The following is a 25,111-nucleotide window of genomic DNA, read 5'->3' on the forward strand; positions in this document are numbered from 1 at the left end:
GCTTCATGCAGAAATTAAAATTATCACTTGTGCATGTGCAGCTATTGTTAATTTTTGAAAGGATATTCATTAAAAATATCTTCTTCACATGCATTTATCTATACAGTTTTTGCAGATTTTTTTGAAATGTTACCTAAATGCACTCCTATGTTTGACCGTGATGTGTATGTTTGTTTGGCACCTCAGTTACACTTTAACCTGATCTTTAGACTAACTGGGGAAATGCATTGAGTTTAATAAAAGTGGCCAATCCTATTTGTCTTCACCATCTTAAGAGATGTGAGTTGAAGATGCTGCACCCTTCAAATCAGGTGATGCTCATGAAATCAAATTTTGCTCTACACATCTCTATCTATCAAGAGTCATAATCTAATACCTCATTGCCATGTCAGCAACACGATTGGATTTAGTGTTTTATTAAATTTACTGCATGTCCAGTAAAATGAGTCCCTTCCTCACGCCGACCCCCCCGTTGTTGTTGTTCTGCTCCAGGTAGGAAGGAGGAGGAGGAGGAGGAGGAGGAGGAGGAGGAAATTCCACGGTGTCGACCTCCTCCAGCACTCCCCGTCCCCGTCCCCCTCTCCAGGGAACCCCTTCCCCCACCAACCCCACTCCCTGGAGCCCGTCACAGACACCCCCCACCAGAACCTCCCTCTGAGGAAGACACACTCTGACCTCGACACAGCCTTACCCGCAGGTGTGTGTAGGGAAGCTCCTACCCTCCTCCGATGTTTTTTTCTTTCTTTATTTTTCTCCAGTTTCTTCTTTCTTGTGTTCCTGTGGTGCAGATCTCGTTACTGCTCACATAAACTGCGTACCGCCTTCATCCAAAGAGAGAAAAGAGGGGAAAGAAGGGAGCAGGTCACTTCAAAATGAAATTTCTCTACTCATTAACTACTCCCCCAGTGTCAGATGAAACTCTGAAGGCTACAAAAACACATAGATTTTTTTGCAGATTCACTTTGTACTTTTCGTTGGCGTTGTAAACTTTTCCCATTTCCTTTCATAACTATGACAACTAACTTTTTTTTTTTTTAACACTTCCGCAACTTTGAATCAAGTTTTTAGTGACACATTTGATTTTACTGTGGATGAATTATTCATTTTACTTGTCATTTCCCATAGACGTAGCTTGGTTAGATTTAACTGGGTATGCTCACACTCCTACTTGGCTTAATCCTATATTGAAAGAGGTCACTCTGGCAGGAAAACACCTTAATCATTTCTCTTTCTGCTTTTCATCCACCAAATTTTCAATTAAAAAAAAATCCCACAGAGATTAATGTAGGGTTAACCATTTCTTTCACCCATATTTGCACTAACCTGTTTTGCTCAGTGAAGGACGGCGTTGCTGGCAGCCAGGATCTCTTCATGCCTAATTGGTTTATTCATTGCAACAGCGATTTTCAGCCTTGGGGTATGAAGGGTTCAAATAAAGAGTTTAACCTGAATAAGGCTTTAACTCCAGAAAGGTGAGAAAAAGCAGAACTTAGCGTGTATCTGACATTTCAACTGATTTTCTATTACGAATGAAGATGCACTTATATTTCCCTAATTTGTCCCATTCCTATGACACTTTCAAAACATTTTATAACCTTATTTTGAATTGTAATTAATTACAGACAGGATGAAAACTCTATTAAATAAACTATGTTTTAGACATACATGTTTGTCAAGGGTATAGCCATGCAAGAGACTCTGTGGGGCAGATAGGAGCTGAGGAGTTTTTATTATGAGGTTTCACAATATTAGTCAGTTTAATTTGTTATAATCAGTTTAGCGGTGTTAATTCTCCGTCTCCCCCCTCTCCTCCACAGATAATACTTTAGAGCAGCGGGGCCCGAACCAACTTCACCCAGGCACCATGGACCACTCTGGGCTGCTTTGCTCAAACACACCTTCCTCTTCTTGGAACGGACCTAAGGGCTCCACCTTTTCTCCTGGAACGTGGAACGAGCCTTACAATTACAGCATGAACAAAGGTCCGGCAGTTCCTCCCAAACAGCACAGCATCATCGGTAATGCAGGAGGAGGGACGCAGGACAGGGTGATGTTGGTGGGCTCGGGACAGTCGGTGAGCTCACATTCCAGTTCATTCACATCTGTGACCGACCCTTCGGGGAGAGGAGGGAATATCATGCCGGGGATTTCACTGGCAGCAGCAATGATGGGGAAGCGGAGCGAGACGGAAGGGGCTGCAGCAGATGGAGGGAGAGGAGGAGGAGGAGGGGGAGTTGGGGAGTCAGGGAGAGGGAGGGAGAGGTCAGCACGTTCAATAGCAGCACAGAACGCCTTCAAGTTCCGTGAGCGTTCCCTTTCCACACCCACAGATTCGGGTTCCTTCTGCTTTACAGAAGGTGGGATAGGCCAGCCAGATGGGAGCATCATGTCTACAGGGAATGGGAATGCTTTGGCAATAACAGACCACCAACAACAGCATCACCACTTCCTCGGTTTGAGTGAGAACTACGCCCTTCTCTATCCTAGAGGGAGCTCTGAAGACAGTGCCAGTACCACCGACACAATCTCCGTCACAGCTTCCGACTACAGCGCTGATGGTCGGTTGCGCCTACGCTCCCGCTCCATCTCACTTAAGAAATCCAAGCGCAAGCCGCCACCTCCTGTGAGGAGTGTTTCTCTAATGAAGAACCTGGGAGAGGCTGAGGGAAGAATCCATCATGAAGGCGCTCTTTACCGAGATGGCCGGCCAAAGAGCCTGCACATCCCCAGGGACCACTTCCCAGACTTCCAGCCTGATTTTCTCTTGCCCAGCTCGTCCAGCTCCTCTAAACCCAATGTTAGTGACAGGGAGCTGGGCCATAGAGGCAGTGACGGACCTCCAAGCCTGGAAGTTCAGGCACCAGAGAGGGAAGGAGAGACAGAGCTGACCTTCCCCACTCACTGGCAGCTGGGGGAGTGGAAGAATGACCCCTACAGGTAGAAAATAAAATTACACTTTTTATTGGCTCTTAAATATTGTTGCAGTTTTTTCAGATATGCACTGAGATCTCTTCTCTTCTCTTCTCCAGGTCTCTATCAGGGTCCAGCACAGCAACGGGTACCACAGTGATTGAATGTATGAAAGTCAGAGGCAGCTCCGAGTCTCTTCTTGACTCTCCCTCCACCTCCAGAGCCACTTCGCCCTCGCAGTTCTCCATGGAAACTGATGTCAAGGCTTCCTCACCCTTCAAACCTCCAGGACTTATGTCTCCATCAAGTGGCTATTCCAGCCAGTCAGAGACTCCCACGCCAACTGTTCCACTCAGTCAAGTGGCAGGTCAGGGGACACTAGGGACATCAGGGTGTAAGATGCGCCCGAAGATCCCAGAAAGGAAATCATCGCTGCCGTCACCCAAGGACCCGGCTGCGAGGTCCAGACTGTCCTTTGAGATGCCTGGTAATGCACATCTGGAGCTGTCATCAATCAAGCCAAAGCAAAAGGCCAGCAGACGGCATTCTGACACCTCAACAGCAGCAAAACCAGGAAAAATCAGCCCCAGCTCTTCACAGGCATTACCTGTGGTTACCCAGAATGAGCTGAAGACTGTTCGGCTTCGCTCTGTGTCTCGTGGTGACCTGGAGGACTGCCCCGATGGTGCGTCTGACACCATTGAAGAAGAACAGCATGGCAGAGACCTTGGCGAAGTCCCCAGCCCTCCGCCCACTCTACCAAAACCCAGACCACCGGTCGCTGTCAAGCCCCCCTTGCCCAAGCGGCCGATTAACCTCCTCCTTAAGTCTCCTTCCCCCTCCTCCACTTCCCCCCTTGCCCTTGACTCACCTCCTGCCTCACCTGTGGACCGGCCTGTGCCCCTGGGCAACATCTATAAAGTCATGAAAAAACCCAAACCCAAAAAACCTCCATCACAGACTTCAACAAGTCCTTCGGGTCTCTCAGATTCAAATTCTATCACCAACCCACAAATTCCCTATGATCATTCATTCCTCCCCCACTCTCAGTCCCTCTTTGATCTCCCGCCTCTCCCAGACCCCCAGCCTCTCCTGGAGGACCCAGCATTAGAGCCTGAATTTGAGGCCGACCCAGACATTCGACTTGGGCCTGAGGATGGAGGCTCACTTCCTTCTCCCTGCAGTAACCAGGAGGCCCCAGAGCTCCAAGACAAGAGCAAGACACTCCCCTCAAGGATGACAATCTCATGTCTGGCAGAGCTGTCAGACAAAAAGAAACCTAAGGTGAGGACGATCCCTCTCAGAAAATGCTTTATTTTTGTTTGTGTAGTTCGGGTTATTGAGTACATCCTGGTGCCAAACAATGTAGCAGTGCAGTTTATGGTGGTAGAGATTGTCACAATTACTGATGTCCTCATTTTTAAGACATTCTATTCATGTCCCAGAATTACTGCTGCACTGAAAATATTCTATTTCCTTCCCAGGTTCCACCTCCAGTCCCTAAGAAGCCAAATGTTCTGCTTCTTCCCACGTCAGTCCACTCCTCCACTAATGGCAGCACAGATCGACAGACACCTCAGACCGACAGCCCTGTGGGCCTTCGGTCTCCTGTTGGAACGTTTCCACCAGATGATATTCCCAGTGCGCCATATATGCCAGAGCAAGATGAGAACCACTTGGGAACAGATGAGGAAAGTTCAAAAGACTCGTCACTTCAGTCATCTCTGCAGGATTCTTCTCTCACAGAGCTTGAGGGGAAGATGGCCAGCTCTACAATTGTGGCAGGTATGTTAATGGAGAAAATGTCAGAGATTTGTCCAAACTGGGGTCATGTGGTATTTAGGAATTTAGTGTAATCCTTATTAAAGTCTGCATTAAACATTTCAATGTGCAGCTTTCTGCACCAATTCTGTACAGGTCTACACTTTGGCTCCATCACAAAATACTCCAACCTTACTTGAAACATTACAAGAAACATTTATGCCACAGAAGACCAGCTTTCGTCATCTTGGAATCAAAACAGTGACAACAGATTTCCAATGGTGGCCCAGTTTCACACTGAAATGAAAGGAAACTCAAACCACTCAAATACTCTGCTCCAATGTTCTGCTGTCCATATGTATGCTCAGCGTGTTCAAACTTTTACATTTGAGCCAAAATATGGCAAATACCTTCTGTTTGCGACTAGCGTGGTTAGATGCTTGCATGTGTAATCCGTAACCATGTACTTTTATTTAATCGAGCATGCCGCTAGCTCAGTCACAATCCCAGTGTATCAGCTGATAAGCAGCAGATCTCAATGCTAGCCCACATCAGCTGACAGCTCAGCTGATTCCCTTCTATGAATTGAATTGGCAAATCTTGTAAAGGGCGCTCTATTTAAGCTGCTTTAGCCTGCCTACGCTTCCTGCTTCCCCTGCAAGCCACTTTGCAACACGCCCCCACCTCAGCACTTTCTTTTCATGAGAATCTAACTTAACGTCATGTCTGTTGTCATTGATACCTGCTCTGTTCTGAATTTGCTGACACATATTAGCTAATAAATACTGTTTGATCTCAGTCTTTGAAGTAGCTGTGGAACTCCTAACCTTTTTCTTATCATTTCATAAGCACGTGTTTAATGATAGCCTGTCAGAGCTGCTACATTTGATTATGATCCTTCCCCACTGCGTTTGATGCACAACTTCCTGCTTCTGCCAGAGGAGATTTCTCATGTTTTGAAGCAAATCAAGCCCAACTGCTCTAAAATTGGACCAAACCGAGACACAGTGGTTCCTACTGTTTGTGTTAGTGAAGATGACATTTATCAATATTATCTCATAATTACCCGATTATGTATGTAATTGAGTCAGATTCACTTTAATTGCAAGGGATGTACACAGGCATTATAAATGTTGGCTTTAGTGAAATGGCCACAAAGCCAATGTTAAGATATTGTATGATATGTTTGTCAAGACACAAAAACAGTTTATGAACTAAAATTTACAGAAAATACATTTGAATATGATGTTTTAATATGATTTATCTGTCTTGTGCAGATGACTCTAATGAGAAGACAGTGCTCCACATCGCAGAGGAAACAGATGACGACTTGTTGGCCAGCACACCTACAACACACACCACCGAAGACCTGTTCACCATAATACACAGGTTTGAACATGCACACACACATATAGTATGTGCCATACACATTTCAGACATTTAGTGCTTTATTGTCATGTTTCAGCAGATGTGTTCCATCAAAAGGTTAAGAAGACCTCAAAGCCATGTCTGCTTTAAAACTAAAAACTTATTCTTACACCACAGATGTTCTCAGACATCACCAAGCTTGTCTGCCAGCTTATTATAGCCCAGAACATGTGACGGAAAACGCATTGTCTTGTTGAAAAGGTGTTAGGCGCACAGAGCATAAGGTTCCCTAGCAACGGCTACATGTACAGTGGGTTAATGTATGGCCAGCGGCTCTTATTTTGTCCTTGTTTCAGAAGCTCTCACACACATATGGATGCAAGCACACACAGAAAATCCCATGAAAGCCAGTCTCTAAGCAATTTATGATTTTACCTTGCATGATTCTGAAAATAGTTTGAAAGGCAGAGAAGAAAGGGAGAGAAGAAGAACCGGAGTCAGTGTTTTCATCTCATACAAGAAAGGAAGGAATCCCTTCTGTAGTCACACGTTTTACATTCATTCTCTTAAAGGAGGGATGTCAGTCTAAGTGTAAGTCGTCTGGTTTGAGGAATAAATTTGAAGTAATGAATTGAAGCAGCTGGAGACAGAGGGGAATTTAAACTCGCTTCATATTTTATCTTATCTTATCTTATCTTACCTTATCATATCCTCAGGTCCAAGCGAAAGGTTCTGGGTCGTAAGGAGCCATCTGACTCCTTTGGCAGCCGCCAGAGCCTGGTATCCCCGGTGAAGCACAGCACCAGTGGTAGCGACCTCCGAAACCTGACCCTTGGCAGCAGTCAGAGGTCAAGCTCCCGCAATGAGAACTTCATGGCCCTGCTTCAGAAGAAAGGTAGCAAGTCTTCCAGTGGAGGGGCCAGAGTTTCCGCCATGGAGCTTCTCAAAAGCACAAACCCTCTGGCACGACGGGTCACAGAGTTCTCAAACACCACATCGACTACAGCTGAGGGAGGAGAGGCGGCATCCGGGAACAGCAAACCCAACGATCAATGAACAGAAGTATCGTTAACAGATGTTAACCACGTACCGTTTGCTGTCGACAAAGCTACCAACCAATTCTACAATGTGCCACCCACTGCAGATGGGGCCTCCTGACTAACATGTCCAACCAGATCGCTCCAACTACTGATTGACCATTTGCACTGTCCAATCAAATTGGAGCACACTTTTGGACAAAATGGTCCCTCCCATGGTTGGAGCACTATTGTTCCCTGCCCCTCTAGGAAAGCAAGAGAGCTGTGGAGAGCAAAGTTTGTTCTTGTTATATTTACAATGAAAGGTGGAGGCTTTGAGGTCATGCCTCAACACCACACCATGTTTTCCTCATTGGGAATTTTTTAAGTAGGGAGGCTGGATGGATTGATGGATGGGTGGAGCAGACGATGGGAACATGAAGTTACACCGTGGATATCTTTACTCCAAGCTCCATCTCGATGATGACGACAAAAGTCCCTGATGATGACAGTGGTTAATGTATCTGAATCTGTAACCAATTATTCTGATCCTCTAGGATTGCCCAGAAGATCAATAATCAAACAAATCCAAGAAATAAATGGAATAAGATACAGAAGATGTGAGACTTTTAAATGATTCGTCTACGAACCAAACCTCCAGCCAGAAGCACTACAGCACCAACACCTGTAGACCTACATGAAATGAAGAGTAAATTATTAATGGTATGATGAGGCACCTGAGAAAGCAAATATTCCCAAAACCTTGGACACCATGGCTCTGTCTTCTCTCTATGCTAAATACAGTGCCATAGCAGGCATCAGCACTGTCATTTTCAATTGAGTTCTGGATTGAGCAGATGAAGTGAACGGTTTACAAAGAGAAACCACAAGGGGGCTTTTTGCCACCAAAGATGAGGAAGCATGAGCATGTCACCAATTTCATTGCTCGTGCCATGAAAACAAAACATTCCACAGAGGCACCATTTTGGAAAACAAGCACTTTTTTGTTTTTGTTGGCGTTGGACGTCGTTTACATGGCGCAGCCTTTGCGTCGCTACGTTTTGATCTTGAGAAACTCGTCAGTCACTATTTTTTCAGTCTTTGTTTGGATGTTTTTTTTAATTTTTTTCTGTTTTTTTTTTTGCATATATTTTTCCTATACATTCTAGATGGCCATATTCTGTACATGTTCAGTTGGATTGTACTGTATGCATCATGTACAAAGATAAATGTTACACATCTATCAACGAAAATCATTTGCAGGCAAGACTAAAAATAGTGTACAGAGCAGCAAACAGCTTGGACTTCAAACTGCCCACACCATGGAGGGAAAACACGCGCTGAAATACACACACACAGACTAAGGAGTAATGCCATGGAAGACAAGCAAAACAGACCTATCTACACAAGTATGTGTGTGTCCATACGGGTCTGTGCGCAGATGAAATCATGCCTGTGGAGTTTCTGTACGGAGAGTATGAAGCAGGCCTGGTTATTAAACAGGGTTTTTATTCATTTTGGTCTCTGGTGATGGGACCAACGGACTGTTAAAAACTACAAACAGACCAGAGGGGACCTAGTGGTGTGTGTGTTTGCACTTGTCTGTGTGTATTCATGTGTGTGTACAGAGGGAAGTGCCAAGAACAAAGTGGGAAGAAGAGAGAGGAATGAGAGTGCATGTAGGTGTCCTTCATATGTTTGGCATTTTTGTGCGCATTCTCACTAAGTGTGCATATTTGGACTTGCACAAACTCATGTGTGTGAATGTGTGTGTTTGTGTGTGCATCATCACCCCATACCCCCACCTGTCTTGGGATAGGATCAGAATGACCTTAGCAGCCCCCTCGCATTTTGGAACCATAAAGGTTCCGGAACCCACAGGAAATCGAGAACCAAAAGCATTCCAGATTCAAGAGGATTTAGGAACCAATGGATGACAGAAGCAAAAGCGTTCCCGAACGCCAAAGGATTCGGGAATGATTGGCAGAGTTTGAAATTCTGGAATGAAGGAGACTTGTGACATTAGCTTCTAGAGCTCGAGCAAGAAAAGTTGGGGGGCCTGTTTGAGATTCCCTCCGTCTGTCGCCCACAGTGTTGCAGAGTGACATTACAGGGTTGAATAGTTTCTGTTTGTTTTGCACCTCTGTGCATGTTTTGTCATCTCAGAGGGGAGGTGGCTGTCTGCAACACCTTCCTCCTCATCCTTCTCCTCCTCCTTTCATCACTGCTGGAGCACACACTCCATCTGCCGTCTCTCCATTTAGCATCATCTCTCTCCTTGCACATAGCACACACTCTCTTTCTCTTTCTTCCCCTATATACATGCAACCTCTCTCTGATTTTGCATGTAGCACCACCTCTTTATCCCTTACCAATCTCTCCCTTCCTCTTTTAACCCTCTCTCCATCCTCTCCTTGACCCTCCCCCACTTTCCGTTAACCTTCCCTTCTCTCTCCCATCTCTTCTCTCCCTCTTCCTCCTCTTCACCTCCTCTCTGCATTCAGTCTATGCATCTGAGCTCAGCAGACGACGCGACACCGGATGAATGTCAATGAATGACTGTTAAGAAAATAGACGCTGTGCTTAGCTTGAGAGTGCATAAACATCTTTCTATCAGCGCTTATCTTCTGCCTTCTCTCTTGCTCATTGAGTTTTTATACTTTTTCTTTACCTTCCTTTACAGTATCCATGTAAGATGAAATTAACATGGATGAATGAATGCAGGAATGAATCAATGAATCAATTAATGAATGGATAGGATCTGTGCGCAAACACAGAAATGGGCAGGGTTTGAATGAGTTTTTGCATAAAGGACCTTGACTTTTGGACTGTGAACGAAACGCCCTGTGGATTTTTGATCCTGGACCAACCCTCAGTTCTGGATCACTGTGTGGACGGTCTGACCATTCTGGATTAGCAGTAGTTCAGCTCTAACACCTGACTTATAACACCCCTGCATGAACTGGACCATGTAGAAGGGAGGAGGGAACCTTTCATCTCCTAAATCCCAGGCGGCAAACTATCCCTCGGTGCTATTAAGTCAGAGCTCCCCCTAGTGGATGGAAATACACACAACAACAGGAGAGTTAAAAAAAAAAACTCCGTCACACACATCCTACAACAGTCCTTCAGGTATTCCATCATCCTGAAAAAAAGATGAAAATTTTAAAAATGCATAAATTATCACCATTTATGATGACTAGTCAAGTGACGCTTGTTTTAAATATTTAGTGAATGAAAAAAAGATAAACCTATAAAACTCTGTGTTTGTTTGCCTTGTATACTGAATTATGGGCGTGTTGCTGCAGCGCCTACTGTGTTTTTTTTTTTTTTTTATTCTATAATTATTATTTTTTTATTTCAGCTGCCTTGGTAGTGCACACACAAACACAACCTTTGCTAAATCAAGCCAAAATAAGTAGAAGTATAAAAGGGAGCATTTATGTTTAATCTGAATCTGGCCTGTAAGGAAAATAAGTAGTTGCCCAAATCAGCATTCATATGCAGGTATACAGAGTAGTGATATTTTTCCCTCAGACCAATCACATATCTAAGATCATATAGGTGGAAAGGATGGATGGGAGGAAGAGAGAAAGATACAAGTACAGATTTGTTGTTTCCACACAGTAATGGCAGGAACAGTGGTGTGGTTTGTAGACAAGACACACATCTAAAATTGTGTCAAGGGTAGGGTATCAGAGATGATGCTTCAATTTCAGAGTATTCAGGATCAACAAACCATAGTGTTGTTTTGTTTGTTCCTGTGTACACAGACGGCGGATGTCTTCACCACAGCACATTTGGTTTGGCAGATCTTTAACAGTGAAGTCAGGAGAGGTACAGATAAACAAAGAAACACATGGGTACACTGGTTAAAAGGTTGCTATCCCTTTTTGTGGGGATGCAAGTGTTTCTTTTTGCAGTTTTTAGAAATGTTCCTCAGACACTGAGTAGCTGCAGAGGCAGAAATAATCTCAATGGTTGGTTAATCATTTATGGGCGGAGTCATATAACCTTACTGCCAACTCGGTGCCAATATTTTTGCAACTCCTTAGCTGTCGTGAAAGGCAACTAACAACAAATTTACAAACAACGGGATCAATATGTTATATGTTATTTCTTCCCATTCACAGCATGGGAACAAACGAACAACCAATGAGATTATTTCTGCAAACAGAGCAAGAAATCTCTGTAGAACTATATTACCAATCTCTGAAATATGCTGACAATATATTATATTGAAAATGACATGTCTATAAATTGGAAAGAGAGCTGACAAGAGGAATATATTGAATATTTAATCCATTATGCCGTCTTTAGGAGGACAAGTTTGGAAGAGAGGAAAGAGGGGAAATGAGGTTGTGGAGCAGAGGTTTGATTCTGCTGAATGTGGGGATTACCACGCCGAAGTTTATATGTATTCCATCATCTTTTCCTTCCCTCTCTTCCCTCTTCTCGGCTGTCGTGTGACTCAGAGGAGTAATCACGTTAAAAGCTTTTTCCCTCTCTCTCACTCTCTCATTTTCTTCCCTCCCTAAGTGATAAAAGGTATGGGAGAGCAAGAAAGGATAGAGCGCTGCAATCACTCGTTAATTAATTTGGTTTAATTTTACAGTCAGTCTCCGTAGATACAGAGCGGCCAAATAGCAACCTGTTGCTAAGAGACACAAATAAAAGTCGGCCGTGTAGAAAAGGTAAAAAGTGAAGTTGGAGAATTGGCAGGGATAATTTCCCTCTAAAGCCAAAAGAAAGATCACAGTTTATCTGAATAAGATAAACAAAGCCATGTTTGTGTGAACAGTGTATTCACAGTAATTTGTAAAATATAATGAATAGAGCTACTAGAATGAGGCCAGATGCCAGACCAGCATAAACAAATCAAACATGCCTTCACGCTTAAGACTTCAAAACAAATTTAACCACAAGTCATCCCAGTATTTGCAAAAGAGTTACTAATATAAACTGTAGAAGTTAAAACTGTAGGGAAATCTACCACAATGGGAACAAAAGTTCTAAAATAAACGTAATGGTCCACATTTAGCAAAAACCATCACAGCAGAGAACGGGACCGAGAACCTTTTAAATTAAGCATGTAGTGCACTTTTAAAAAGTTCAGGTTGTCTTTTAACCCATCAAATGCCAATAAACACAATGGAACAATTATCCACAGTTATGTTGACACAATTTCAACTTTATGAAATTTCCAAATCTGAATTTTGAACTACAATTGAACATGTAAAGCAAAAGTTCACGGTACAAAGAAGAGTTCTGCTACCTGACACATTTCGGGTCAGTGTCAGGCAATGATGGCGCTGAAAGCTTTGTGCTTGTATTGGTTGCCAAAGTGTTTCATTAGCCTGGCAATATAATAATATAATAAAAAATATAATAATGTAACTTTGAATGTCAGCTCGGTTTTGGATCTCAAATTTGGTAAAACTAGTCAGGTCAGAGTAAAAAACAAACCTATCTGGATGCATAGCTTTGCTGTGATTTGCTGAGGTTTGGATATTTTTTTGAAAGCTGCTCTCATCTCGAAGTAAAAACTCAAAAAGCAATATATCTTTGCAATTTCAGTCACATAGTCACTTAAATCCACAGACCACACAGTTAATTTTGTTGAGAACTATTATCCGCCATATGACTGTACCTATACAAGAGAATGAAAGAAGCTCTTTGGGTTAATGATCATATTGTTGTATTTGGAAATTTTAGTCACAATTTTGTAGTGTTTTGGTCCCAACAAACCAAACTCTGATTGACACTGACTGACTTTTGTTGAGCTATTTCCAAACTTCTGCAAATCACAAGTCAAACCGAACACTTGACTGATGGCTTTGTTCTATTTCACAGTGAATTACCCCTTTAAAAATTTTAAGAGTGTGGTAGGTTTCCTAGGTTTTTACATCAGTTAGTAACTCCGGGTTACCAACTACTCAATTGTGTGGTCAAGCTTTATGAGAGAGTGAAAGAGGGTGAAAAAGTGACAAAGAGATAGTGGCTGCAGATTTGGGCCAAAGAGCATCTTACTTCTTTTAGGAGTGCCAGAGGGGTGAGGTTTACTGTGTTTGTACATTTCAGGGGTACTATGGAGTAGGCATGCTGCCCATCTCAAAAACTGATGTCCTGTGGTGGTAAACTCCACCCTCCTGCCACCCCAAGCAAAGTAAAACAAAGCCCCCCGAGCCTAATTTAAACCCCAGTGTTGGGGGCTGTACAGGCAGCGTATAAAGACAGAGATGATAATTAGAGAGACAGAGAGAGAGAGAGACAGACAGAGTTATTGGAATTATTCTATTTTTGTTATTCCTGATTGAAAAAGACATATTTAAAGGAATATTCCGTGTATGTATTGAATAACCTCTGTTTCCCTGCCCCATCCAATGGTGTGATCTGTAGCTGCAAGGAGGCATCACACACAAAATGCTTCCCTCTGCAGCTCTGCAATGCCAATGTGATGAAATTATTATATCATTATAAATAAATTATTTTTATTGCTTAAAAAAACAGAATGTTTCTGTTTGTTTGCTTTCCTGTCTTTTCTTTGTGCTGTCTGCCCTACATGTCTTCAAGGTTACTTTCTGAAATGGTATTAATGAGTTTCCCTTGAGAGGCAACAATGCTATTGTTAATTGGCTTTTTCTGTCTATGCGGTGAAGCATGAGACGGCAACTAAACCCTCTTGATCCAAAGATTAATCATTATTTACTTATTTAAATTATGTATGTACATAAAGCATAAGTTGGTTTATGAAAGAAAAAAATTCTCTGTGTTTCTTCATGACAGGAGTCAGCTCTGATTTCAGTGTAACAGTCCAGATTTCTTAGAAAATATAAATCCTTGAACATCCTTATGGACAAATTTGGAAATTCTTAATTACCATACCTGGGGCCTTCAAGCTCTCTTATGGTCTGGGGCCTCAATACAGTTTCCCAATTTGCCCAGTTGGTAGCCTTGTAACCAGTTCCTTCAGGGAGAAAGCAATCCAGGACTGGCCACCCTGGTAAACTTGACCCTGCTGTAAAATGTTGTCATGACATCGCCTGTCAGGATTGCCATGTAATAAAGTTTAGTAAGTGCAAAGTTTACCACTGTTGCCTCAGCCTCCTGGACGGGCACTGAATCCAAGACCAAGACAGGCCAGGAGATTTCAGGTAAACGTGCATTCAAGCTTTGACCAGCAACATGGGTTTAATACTGTATACATCTTTTGAGAAAAAAAACTTGCGAGCCCTGCAGACTGGGACAGGGTCGTCCATATACTTTTGGCCCTACAGTTTATAATTATAATGAATAGCTGTAATAATTCCATATTGATATTGTTCAATCTATATAATATGCCCCATCTTAACCCAAAACAAAAGTTAGCTTCAGTACTAAAACATGAAGCTGAAGTTAGTTTAAGATTTTTTGTGAGACCACCATCATAAATGTATAATCCAAGAGGAGAAAGAGCTTTTCACAGAACCTATTCATTGTCATGTTTTGGGTTACTGATTAAAATAAAAACCAAAAAGCAAAAGTCTCCTATAACATTTGCATATGCTGAAAATCAAAGATTGATAATATATACAGTAGTTTTGGTGGATATATGGGTGAAATGTTCCTTTAATCTGTGAATCCAGATCAATGTAGCACGTTTTTTTTTTATCTAACAGCATCAGTTAGCGTGCAGGTTCCCAGCCCGGGCTGAGCCTGACGTTGTATCTGTGTTTCTGTTCGCTGTTGTTGCTGAAGATGGTTGTTTTCATAATTAGTGGTGCTCATCTCCGAGACGCTGTGAGACAGAGTTCACTCCAAAACAAACTCTCGTAATTATCTGCCCCAGTCTTCTCAGGGATGTGTGTGTGTGTTCCTGTCTTTCAGTCTTTGTGGGGACCAATTGGAGTTTCAAACTTTGTGAAGACATTTTTTGGAAGAACGAGCTCACAGGGGTCCTTACAAATACAGCAGTGTGTCTACAAGTGCAAATACTTGTGTGTGAGTGTGGGTTCAGGTGGTCTATCAAGGCTGCTTCATGTTCCAGCTCTGTAATGACATCCTCTCAGTTAATTGCATCCTTCCTATTTAGGCACACATACACACACACACACACACACACACACATACACACACACACACACACACACACACTGTCAATGATAGAGACAATGCCTCTTGCTGTGTTCTCTCTGTTTTCTTGTTAGGCTCTGGAGCCATCTACTGGATGAATGATGTCTGTGCAACTGTAGAAGTTGAGGAAATACACAGAAATGATAAGTGAAATCCTACAATTTTTTAAAACTATAACAGATCAATCAGTTGAAACCTGCTATGAGATCTTATTAATTGCAACTATGAAATTGCTGTTTCTGATCAGGGAGGAGATAAAGTATGAAAGGACGATGATGAAGCCTGAAGCATGATTTGCTGTATAGATTCCATGTCTGTACTTAGATTACTGTCAAATGGTCGGGTCAACACAATCATTTAATGAGATTGTTTAAAGAGAAGAATCTGTTGATCTAATTCCTGGCCAGGGGACCCCTGTGTGTTAAGAGAACATTGACGTCAACCAAAGTCCCAAAACAATCAAGCATGAAAATTAATTCGAAGAATGTTTCTAATCATAATCAGAATATAAAATTTTAAAAAAATAAACCCAGCAGAACAAACAAACATGGCCTGTGATACAGTTTATTTGAGCTTTGATATGTGTTATTGCTCAGCACCTTCTCTTGACATGACTTCACTTAGAGGGTATTTGAAAGGAAGAGAGCAGGGTTAGCAGTGGCCATCTTTACAGTTTAAGAACCCTTTTTTCTCATTTAGTTGAGGTGAAGAATTATTTTCTCTATGGAAGCTGAGAAAGGCCATACTTGCAATTTAAAAGAAATATATTATATATTGTATGGCTGTTATCTAGGAGTGGACTAATTATCCTGATATCTCGAGATAACAGGATAATTATGAGATAATGGGGGAAAAAATATTTGCAAGTATGACCTTTGTCAGCTTCCATACTTCTCTGACTTGATTTTAAATGAAATTTACTGTAATATAATTAGATTCTGTGATAGACATGTGTCTTTTTACCTGCTTCAATATTAAAGAATATGAAAGTGTTTTACTGCCATCTCTGGTCCCTACCAATGAACCATCACTGATGGTGGGTGTTGCAAGAAGTGGTATTCTGTTGCACAGTGATGTCACAGTGCACTGACCACATCCCAAAGTACACTTCCACATCACTGCAGTAAGATGAGAAGTGAAACCACTAGAGGTCAGCAGAAACAAGCTTTTCAGCTGCTGTTAAGTTGCTTTTTAAGGTTGAAAGTGGTGTTGATGCTGAATGTCCTTGGAGTCTTAGAAAAAAAAATAATAGGGACAAATATTAATAAAAACATTATTTGTAGCTTCTAATTAAACTACATTTTTCATTTTCTGTGTAAACACAACAACAATTTACGAGATGAATTTTGAACACAAAGCATCAAATATAATTTCTTAAATCATGATCAGAACCAGCAAAATATAATTAAATGGAAACAAATATAAGCTGATCCATAACATGATGATAACATGACGCTTTAATGCATATGAATGGGCCTCTAATACAGATAATGTGGTGCAAACAGAATTAAATCTGTTTATATATAGATATTAGTAAAGGTCATGAACTGTAAGCACTTTGAAGGTGGTGTGTGTGTGTGTGTGTGTGTGTGTGTGTGTGTGTGTGTGTGAGAACAGCTTTTTCAGCAGAGTGATTACTGTAACAGCTTCATAATAAAATGCTTGGGTTTAATTACATTTCTCTCCTCAGTGGCTCACAGGTACACACAGTCTTTCTACACACACACACACAAAGGGGAAGGCTCTCTCATCAGGGCCAAACTACCAAGCTCCACTCTTCCTGTGTCTGACAGTGGAGAGCACGCCATGTTATCTATGACACACACACCCACCCACCCACACACACACACACACACACACACACAGACACAGAGCGGTAGCTGCGGCTAGGACAGGAAGAACTGACAGTGATCTGCATTTAACAGAGAGTCAGAAGAGTGAGTTGAGAAATTGGCTTCTTCTCCTGTTAGAGGTGCTTTCCTAATTAAATGTGTTTCTCAGCTCACATACGTTCATCGTACAAAAAAAATGGACAAAGAAATACTGATAAAGAAGAAGAATAAAGAAAGAAAGGAAACAATTCCACAAAGCAAAGGAGGAAAAAAGAAGAGATGAAATTGCTCTGGAAAGGGGAAAAAATGAGAGGAAGTGGAACCAAAACAGAAAAAGGGAGGGACAAGGGACTGAAGTCATGTGGGGAGGAGGGAGAGGGGGAGAACAGAGAGGAGGGGAGGAGTAACGTCAAGTACAGGACAGAAGAAGGAGGAGAGAAGAGAGAAGAAGCAGCAGCATTAGAAAGAGAGGAAGCAGCAGAAGGAGGAGAAGGAGGATTCTGAACACTGTGGCTTTTATAAACACCTTGGCTATTTGGAGTACCTGTGAGGGCGAGGAAGGGCTGTGCACGCACACACACAAACACAAACACACACTGAGTCCTGACTAATGCTCCTGCTGGATGGACCGGCGCTGCTCACATCCACACCTCCAGCTGTGCACGTAGGAGATCGACCTGTGCGACCAGACATGCATTTCTACTACGTGGTGGGTAACACATGGCCCTGCATGTGTGCGCTTTTCTGTCACTGCATGTAGATGATTGTGTTTTTGTGCAGTGTCTCATGTTGCCACAACACCTCTATTTCTCTTATTTTAAGGGGAATTTGCTGACAGGCTGCAAAAAAAAAATATGCTGTGACAGCAATGACATATAGAAAAACATGACTTTCATTTTCTGCTTAAACTTGTTGATTTTGTAAAGAAATTGGACTTTTAGTGAAAGCAAACGTTTTTTTGGTCAGAGTGAAGGTGAAACTGTCCATGTCAACTTGTGATCCACATGAAGTAAAGATTGATAAACTTAGAAATTACAAAGCAGGAAGATCCTTATAATTGTTCCTTCGTGACAAGTGCTCTGTAGTTCCTTTAAAAACCTTGCTTTTATTGCTTTATTGATTTGTTGAACTCAGCTGGACTTATTTCCCAGTAATCCTAAAGTATTCCTATGAATAAACCTTTACACCCAGAGACATCATTCCTGAGAATTAACAAGTCAAATCACTTCTTACTTGGCCTGTGATTATTGGAAATGCTCCCCTGTGGATCTGGATTTGAGGCTCCACCTCTGTTAGTTTCATAGCTGCAGTTAAAAATAATCATCATCCGATGGCAGAAACCCAAAAAAACCAAGAAAATCCAATCATTTGTTCCTTGGCTTGGCGCCTATCTGTCCACAAAACTCGTGGAAATCATTTTTCATAATCAAAAATATAAACACGTAGGAAGGACAAGAAATACAGCTGTGGGCAAAGGTGGTTTCTCTCCCTCTTATAACTAGGATAACTTCTACTTATAAGCAGAGAAAGTGGTGGCGAGTGTTTGGTGGTTGCGTGGAAACCTGGAGTAAATTTCCTGAATTTCCTGTGATTCTTCTCCCTTTTCTCAACTGTACATTTATGCCTCAAGTATGAAGAGGCAACCTGAAACTACAGCAAAGGCACTTGATCCGGATATATTGCTAATTCTGGGTAATGCCTCAGGTTAATTAGATGAGATAATTTTAATGGGAAACATCTTCATATTAAACAAGGTGTGTCACTGGGAAATTTCAGCTTTAATCAACATGCATTCTTTAGAGGGGAGATCTCTCCTGTGCAGACAGTTTATCTTGATTATGTCTTTCAGGTGCTCTGAGCTAATGGCCTAAATCTGTTCTTATGATAACTGTAGTGTTGCACCATAATCGGAAAGTCCTTTTATTGTTTTATACTGCTTCCTATAAACTTTTCCTCTCATTATGTTTAGCTAGTGTTGTATATTTATGAAGCACAGACACATTGTAACTCATGTTTAGTTGACTAATGAAGAATGAGAGCTGATACTTCACCCTGCGGCCTGTTAAACCTCACTGTGATATGGGGTGACTTTGTGTAGATTAACATTATTAATGGTGCAGAAGCCTGTTTTAATTTTAGGGAAACTTAATATCAGCCATTCAGAGTTAGAGTCAAGGTTATTTTAAAGCTGCATTAATCAATATTTTCTACTAGCAACGGCTCAAATGACTGTGTGTAATGTAAAAGTAAATATAACGTAAAAATACTTGCAGTTCCCTTCAGTTTTACTTAAGGTTTAAGTGTCTTTCAGTTTATTGTTTTGGTTTTATGGGCTGCAGCTTTAATATTTAGCTTCACCACGCTCATCAATCCCGTAATTACAGGCAGTGGTTTTTAGCTAAAAAGCTCTGATGAACTCACTGTACTCTACCTTGTCCAGTACCAAATGAAAGACAGATGCAGCTCGCTACTAGCTGGTGAACATAGTGGAGCATTTAGCAGCTAAAGAGCCTGATATTTCCCTCAGGAGCTGTTGCAGGCCAGAAACAGAGCTAAAAGAATAAGTGGATGGTAACACAACTTTCAGATGAATGTGTTGCTCTGTCTGTGAACGATGTGTGAGCTGGCAACTGTTTGGTGACATGTTAACCACTACAACTTTATAAGGTGATAATGTCAGTGTTGTGTTTACAGCTGCCCTCAAGCAGCCAAAAAAAAAAAAAAAAAAAAAAAAAATTATAATTATGAACTAACAAAGAACAGGCTCATAAGTTCACAGTAACTGTCTTTTCCAGTTCATTCAAGTTTTTTTCCATTAGATTAAATGTCACGGTTTTTGTTGTTATGTTTTATCACTTCATGCACTTGTGGTGAAAGCTTCAACAGAAATGTGTGAAGTATCTGATCTCTGCAGGGGGGAGGATGTAACACCACACAGAGCTGGTTACTGTCTGTGAAGCATGGCTGTTTCCTTTTATCGTTTGTATAAGTGTTTATTAAGCTGGCCTTTACGTAGGGCAACACAGGGCAGGTCAAAGGCTGATCAGCGTTGCCACATTTGTGATGCGTTATCTGTGTTTTAAGATAAAGTTGGACTCATGTCTTATTGAAATGTTTGATTCTAATTCTCACAAATCCTCCGCTGTATGAATCCTGCAGACTGTGTGAAAGCCAGATACCTATTTTATAAGAGTGTACACCCACGTTAGCTTCTGCTGTCTACCCACTCGATGTTTTCATCAAGAGGAGTTCAGTTACATTGAGTTCAGCAGGATGAGACTGGACCTGTGTTGTGTGGTAAGGGTGTCATGATCCATTTAGATTTGTTTTCTTTTCTGCTACAGAGAAGATCAGTAAATAAGGGCTTTTAAAAGGTGTAGGAATCAGAAGACCCACATTTTTTTTTTATTTTTTTTTTATGAAAGTTGGCTCAACGGCTGTTTTCCCACAGGCAGTTTTTGAATAACTGGTTGATGTAATCAATGATGAATTGGCATGTACAACCTTTGATTGTTAAGATATCACCAAGCCACGATGTTCATGATGTTCAGCACACCAGCGATGTGTTATATCATCACATTTTGAGTTATACTGTGCACTAGGCTGCAGTTAACTTTTGTGGTACACCCATTTTCCCTGAATTCTTCAGGTTTTGATTTAAATTAACCATATTTACCAGTGACTTCTGTTTTCCGCTACTGTCAGTCTTCTATGATTAAAATGTATGACTGAAATTTGTCCACAGAGCGGCCCTTTGGTTTTGGCTCTAAAGGAACTAATATAGCTGAAGACTTGCACTTGAATCACAATTACGTCACAGAAATGAGGATTTGAAACTTGCCTTGTCTTGAACTGAGACTTACTGTAAATGAAGCTTTACAGCTTCCAGACTAGACTTGCTGTCTGGATTCTGAAGACCTTAAAGTCATGTGCAAATGGACATAGAGTTTGCTTATGAATATTTGTGACTTCACTTAGACAAGCTTTAACAGGACTCAGTCCTTCGACTTGTCTCAACTGCTGTGAGATTTGACTTACTTGAACCTTGACTCCCTAAAGACGGGTGCACACTGCGCAATTTTGGTTTGTCCCACACGAAAAACAACCAAAGTGATAGAGACCTGGTGAAATCTTTGATCGTGGCTCCAAAATGATGGTCCTACGTCAGGTTCAAAGGTGGCTGTTGATAGCCTTTGACAAAATTCTGACTGTTGATATGTCGACTAACCAACCAATAGAAATGCAACAGGAAATGACGCTTAAAAATACTTAACTCAATGTTCTCCTCCTCCTCTTTTTAGCTTCATTGCCACTGTTGTGGCACAGATGAAAAACCCACAGTGATTGCATTGTACCCTACGCTTCATTGCACAGTCCACATACATCAATCTTAATGTCGTACCCAGGTTTGTTAGATCCCTGCGGGACAGTGTGGCCTGCAGTAAACTTTTAAGATTGCTGAAAGCTCAGTCTGTAGATGCCTTAAAGACGAACTCCACGTGGCTAGTACTTGGGCCACTACAGCAACTTTGCCCTACTGTAAAACTCCCGTATCATTTTTGTGGTCTGCAAGCAATCAGAGATCTCAATCAAAAATGAATATGACGACTGTAAAAGGCAGGTTTTCCCTAACCACATTTTTTACTCCTGTGCATTTCATTGAGTCAGTTATGTAATAAACACGACTGACAAAGCTTTGAAAGGAGAATATATAAATGCTGAAAAGGCCTAGAGTCATTTGCTTCGGTTTAGTGAATTTGGAAAAACTACTAAAGCAGAAAAACCCCAAAAAAAAACAAAAAACCCAAAGCATGTAGGCTGCCAAATGCTGTTATAACTGTTATATCAGAGAGTTTAAAATGCTCTAATTTGGCAAAGGTTTGCCAGAGAACTTAGCGCAGATGTGTGAAGTATGTGCCTGTGCTCGTGTAACTGCCTGCAAGTGCAGCGACGTGGTCACATCTTTAGCAGTGAAGATTGAGAGCCTCTGCCATCTGCTTTGGAGCATCACTTGGCCACGACTGACAAAACCAAGTCCAGCTAAATCTTAAAGTTAATAGCACATATTTAGCACTCTCTCTCTCTCTCCCTCTCTCTTCCTCTCAGACATTACCAGACAGCTGCATCACTTTCCTCTCAAACCATTATTTCTGCATCTGCCCATCTGTCATCTCTTGTTTCGCTCTCAGCAGAACCTCTCTCTCTCTCTCTCTCTTTACTGTTGCCTCATCTGCCTCTCTCTCGCTCTCTCTCTCTCCACCGCTGCCTCTGTCATGGTTACGTGCAGCTCATATGGCTCAATCACATTTCTTGCTTGTCTTTATGATTTGTGATTTTGAGTCTGAAATGTTATTTCATTCCAAGAAGGGGCCAAATCCCATTAAAGTTCCAAGTATCTAAAGTCATACGGGTCATATTTATTGGCTGGAAGTGGTGGCTTTGACCCCTGTCCCTGATGCAGAAGCTTGTTAAGTTGTTGGTGTAGGTTTTCATGCTGTTGTTGAGGTTACGAAGTATCAAGTACAAGCATTAAGATAAAGGCTACTTGATTTTCTAGCTATCGGTCAAGCTGTGGTTACTGTTTTGCACACAGACTGAAGTCTGCTATCAAAACAACAGCAATCTTGTGGGTGATGTTAAAGGGTTTGTTCACCCACATTAGAAAAAGACATCTACTTATGGATATTTAATCAGCCTCATTTTGAAGTTTTTGAGCTTTTGTCTCCACCTCAAAAAATGGAGAATTGATTGCATTTTAAAATGGGCTTTTACTGTAATTCCTGTGTATCGATATGTGGGAGGATTAAAGGTTGGTGGTGGTGGAGGTCTGTTGTTGTTATTGTTGGCAAGATGTTCCCCATTTTTTCATTTGTTCTTATGTGACTGCTACATTACAACCTTTTTGTCTGATCGTTTGCTCTAAGACGAAAATAAAATAATAAAGTGTCCAAAAATTTATAACTTACAAAAAAAAAAAACCTCTGGTCTATTTTTTCTGGAACTACTTTCCACCAAAGAAATAGTTCTCACCTCTGTTTGCCTTCCATTATCTATGGAAGCCCTGAAAGGCAAGTGAAATAATGTAAAACTAAAATAAATCTTACTTAAAAAAAACTTTCTGGGTAGGAAGAAAGAAAGAAAGTAAGAAAGAAAGATGAAACCATCCCAAAAAAAGATGAAAAAAAATCACTTTTCCTTCCGGGCATCTGTACTATCTACTATCTATCACAAAAGTTTGCTCAGGAAATGGTCAGAAAATTTCTACAATTTCATAACCTCTGTGCAGACTCTGTCTACTGATGAAAGTCATGTGATATGACCAAAAGATCTAAAACAGCTACTAAAAGGATCTTGACATGAGATACGAGATTGAGGTTTTCAATAGAAATCAAAACGTGACAACCAAAATGATCTTCACAGATACCACCAGGGTTAGGTAAGAAAATATGTTTTCATGTAATTTAGTTGACTTTCCTGCCTCCTTCGGGCTCCAAACACTTTAAAATCCAACACACAGTGCCTTCCGGGTTCACCTCAGCCAATCACGTGAGCCGAAAACCACCACACCTCTGATTTACCAACACAGGGGCCAATCAGAAGTCAGAACCTCTTTCCTCAATCCAATTAGCTACAGCTGTTTCTGACAAGTGTTTCCAGCTTGTGCTGCAGAAACATTCAACCACAGTCACCGTCATTATCGACATTCAGTGCTCCTTCCTGACTGAAAGAGATTAATACTCAGAAAAAGGCTCAAGAGATAAAGGAGGAGGAGGCAAATATGACAACAATCTCAACACGTTTCCTGTCCTTCTCTACTGAAAAAAAACCCCCACATAAATTCAAAAACTGCAGATCAAAACTCCTCGGACCACATGACATCTCAGTTTGAAGTTTGGAACAACAGTGTCTCTGGTAAGAACTGTACACTTTGTGCTTAAATCAGAGTTTCACTGGTTTGTTCATGCATGTAAATGTTGTTCCACTTGACTTAATGTAAGAAATTATTATCTTTGTGTATTTACTATCATTATTTTTTATATTTATTATCTTTTTATATTTCTATGTCAACTTAATGCGTGTATCTTAAACTTATATGAACTGTGTTTGGCATGAATCTGAGAGCCTGTTAAACTATCTTCTCTTAATAATACTCATACCTTTTATTTATATAGTTAAGAAATACTTATCAGTAAACAATGTGCTCAAAATACAAAACTTAATGACACTAAAATATAGAAGTAGAGCACAGATTAAAAACAAAAGAGGTTAAAAACTTTTTAAGAAAACTGATTTTACTCTGAAAGTGAGTTTTTGCAGGTCAATTGAAAGATGTTCTCTTCTTCTTTCCTTCTAAATCAATCACTTTCTGATTTTACCCAGATGTGATGTAAAGGTGAAAATGTTAATCTTACATCACTGCTCCAGGAAGGAGTGTCTCTATAGCCTTTAATTTATCTCTGGCTAAGTTACTGAACGTCAGTCTGTGTGTGGAGTTATGTGTTTGTGTGCAAAGATTTCTTCTTCTGCTGCTGCTGCTGAGGATGTTGCCTAATGTCTTGGATACTACGCTTAATAATGAGCACCATATGTCACATGAGGAGAAAGCGGGGGAGATGAGGCTGAAGGCGTATAGAGAGGGCGAGGTGGAAACGGTGAAGATGTAGCGGATGATATGATATAGGAAAGGTGGGTCATCAGTGACGAAAGCTGAGAGGAAACATGAGAGTGAGAGATCTTGTATTGGTCTGTGACCCCAGGCTCCTACCACAACCTCCACCTCCTCTCCGGTGTCACCTCCAGTTCATCTCAGGTTTCCTACTGGCTCAGATAGAAAAATACACCCAGAGGAATGTTCTGTCTCTCTCTCTCTCTCTCTATATATATATATATATATATATATATATATATATATATATATATATATATATATATATATATATATATATATATATATATTTTTTTTAAACCACAAAACAGTCTCTAAGAGCTAAATTCTACCAGGGAAAGCACAAAGGACTTTTACCTCTTTACCTGAGCACAATGAAAGTCAGTCTTGCTAAGGTAAGACTTTACAAATTTGGATTTTATTTTGAGGAGCAATTTAACAATGCA

At 41.2% G+C, this 25,111-nt stretch overlaps 2 protein-coding genes across 6 annotated transcripts in view; both read left to right on the forward strand.

Moving 5' to 3' along the window:
• nhsl2 (NHS-like 2) overlaps positions 1 to 13,563 on the forward strand; it is a 131,253-nt gene extending 117,690 nt beyond the window's left edge. For 2 of the 3 annotated variants that reach the window (XM_071458939.1, XM_071458940.1), the window contains exons 5-9: positions 1,818 to 2,937; positions 3,030 to 4,194; positions 4,395 to 4,695; positions 5,949 to 6,060; positions 6,756 to 13,563. In XM_071458939.1, coding sequence (XP_071315040.1) covers positions 1,818 to 2,937; positions 3,030 to 4,194; positions 4,395 to 4,695; positions 5,949 to 6,060; positions 6,756 to 7,095 — 3,038 coding nt within the window. In that variant the 3' untranslated portion in view covers positions 7,096 to 13,563. Of the gene's footprint in view, positions 1 to 530; positions 698 to 1,817; positions 2,938 to 3,029; positions 4,195 to 4,394; positions 4,696 to 5,948; positions 6,061 to 6,755 lie in introns of all 3 variants that reach the window. The other variant, XM_071458942.1, reaches the window with a different exon arrangement.
• A 3,879-nt stretch (positions 13,564 to 17,442) lies between these two features.
• Positions 17,443 to 25,111, forward strand: part of arhgap36 (Rho GTPase activating protein 36) — a 64,704-nt gene continuing 57,035 nt past the window's right edge. Inside the window, exon 1 of one of the 3 annotated variants that reach the window (XM_071459951.1) lies at positions 17,443 to 17,708. In XM_071459951.1, the coding sequence (XP_071316052.1) occupies positions 17,610 to 17,708 (99 nt within the window). In that variant the 5' untranslated portion in view covers positions 17,443 to 17,609. Of the gene's footprint in view, positions 17,709 to 23,770; positions 23,912 to 25,111 lie in introns of those variants that run through there. The other 2 variants (XM_071459952.1, XM_071459954.1) reach the window with 2 other exon arrangements.

The sequence above is a fragment of the Trachinotus anak genome, unplaced genomic scaffold (genome assembly GCF_046630095.1).
Source record: "Trachinotus anak isolate AG129_WGS33_773 ecotype Australia unplaced genomic scaffold, CSIRO_AGI_Tana_v1 ptg000023l, whole genome shotgun sequence".
NCBI lineage: Eukaryota > Metazoa > Chordata > Actinopteri > Carangiformes > Carangidae > Trachinotus > Trachinotus anak.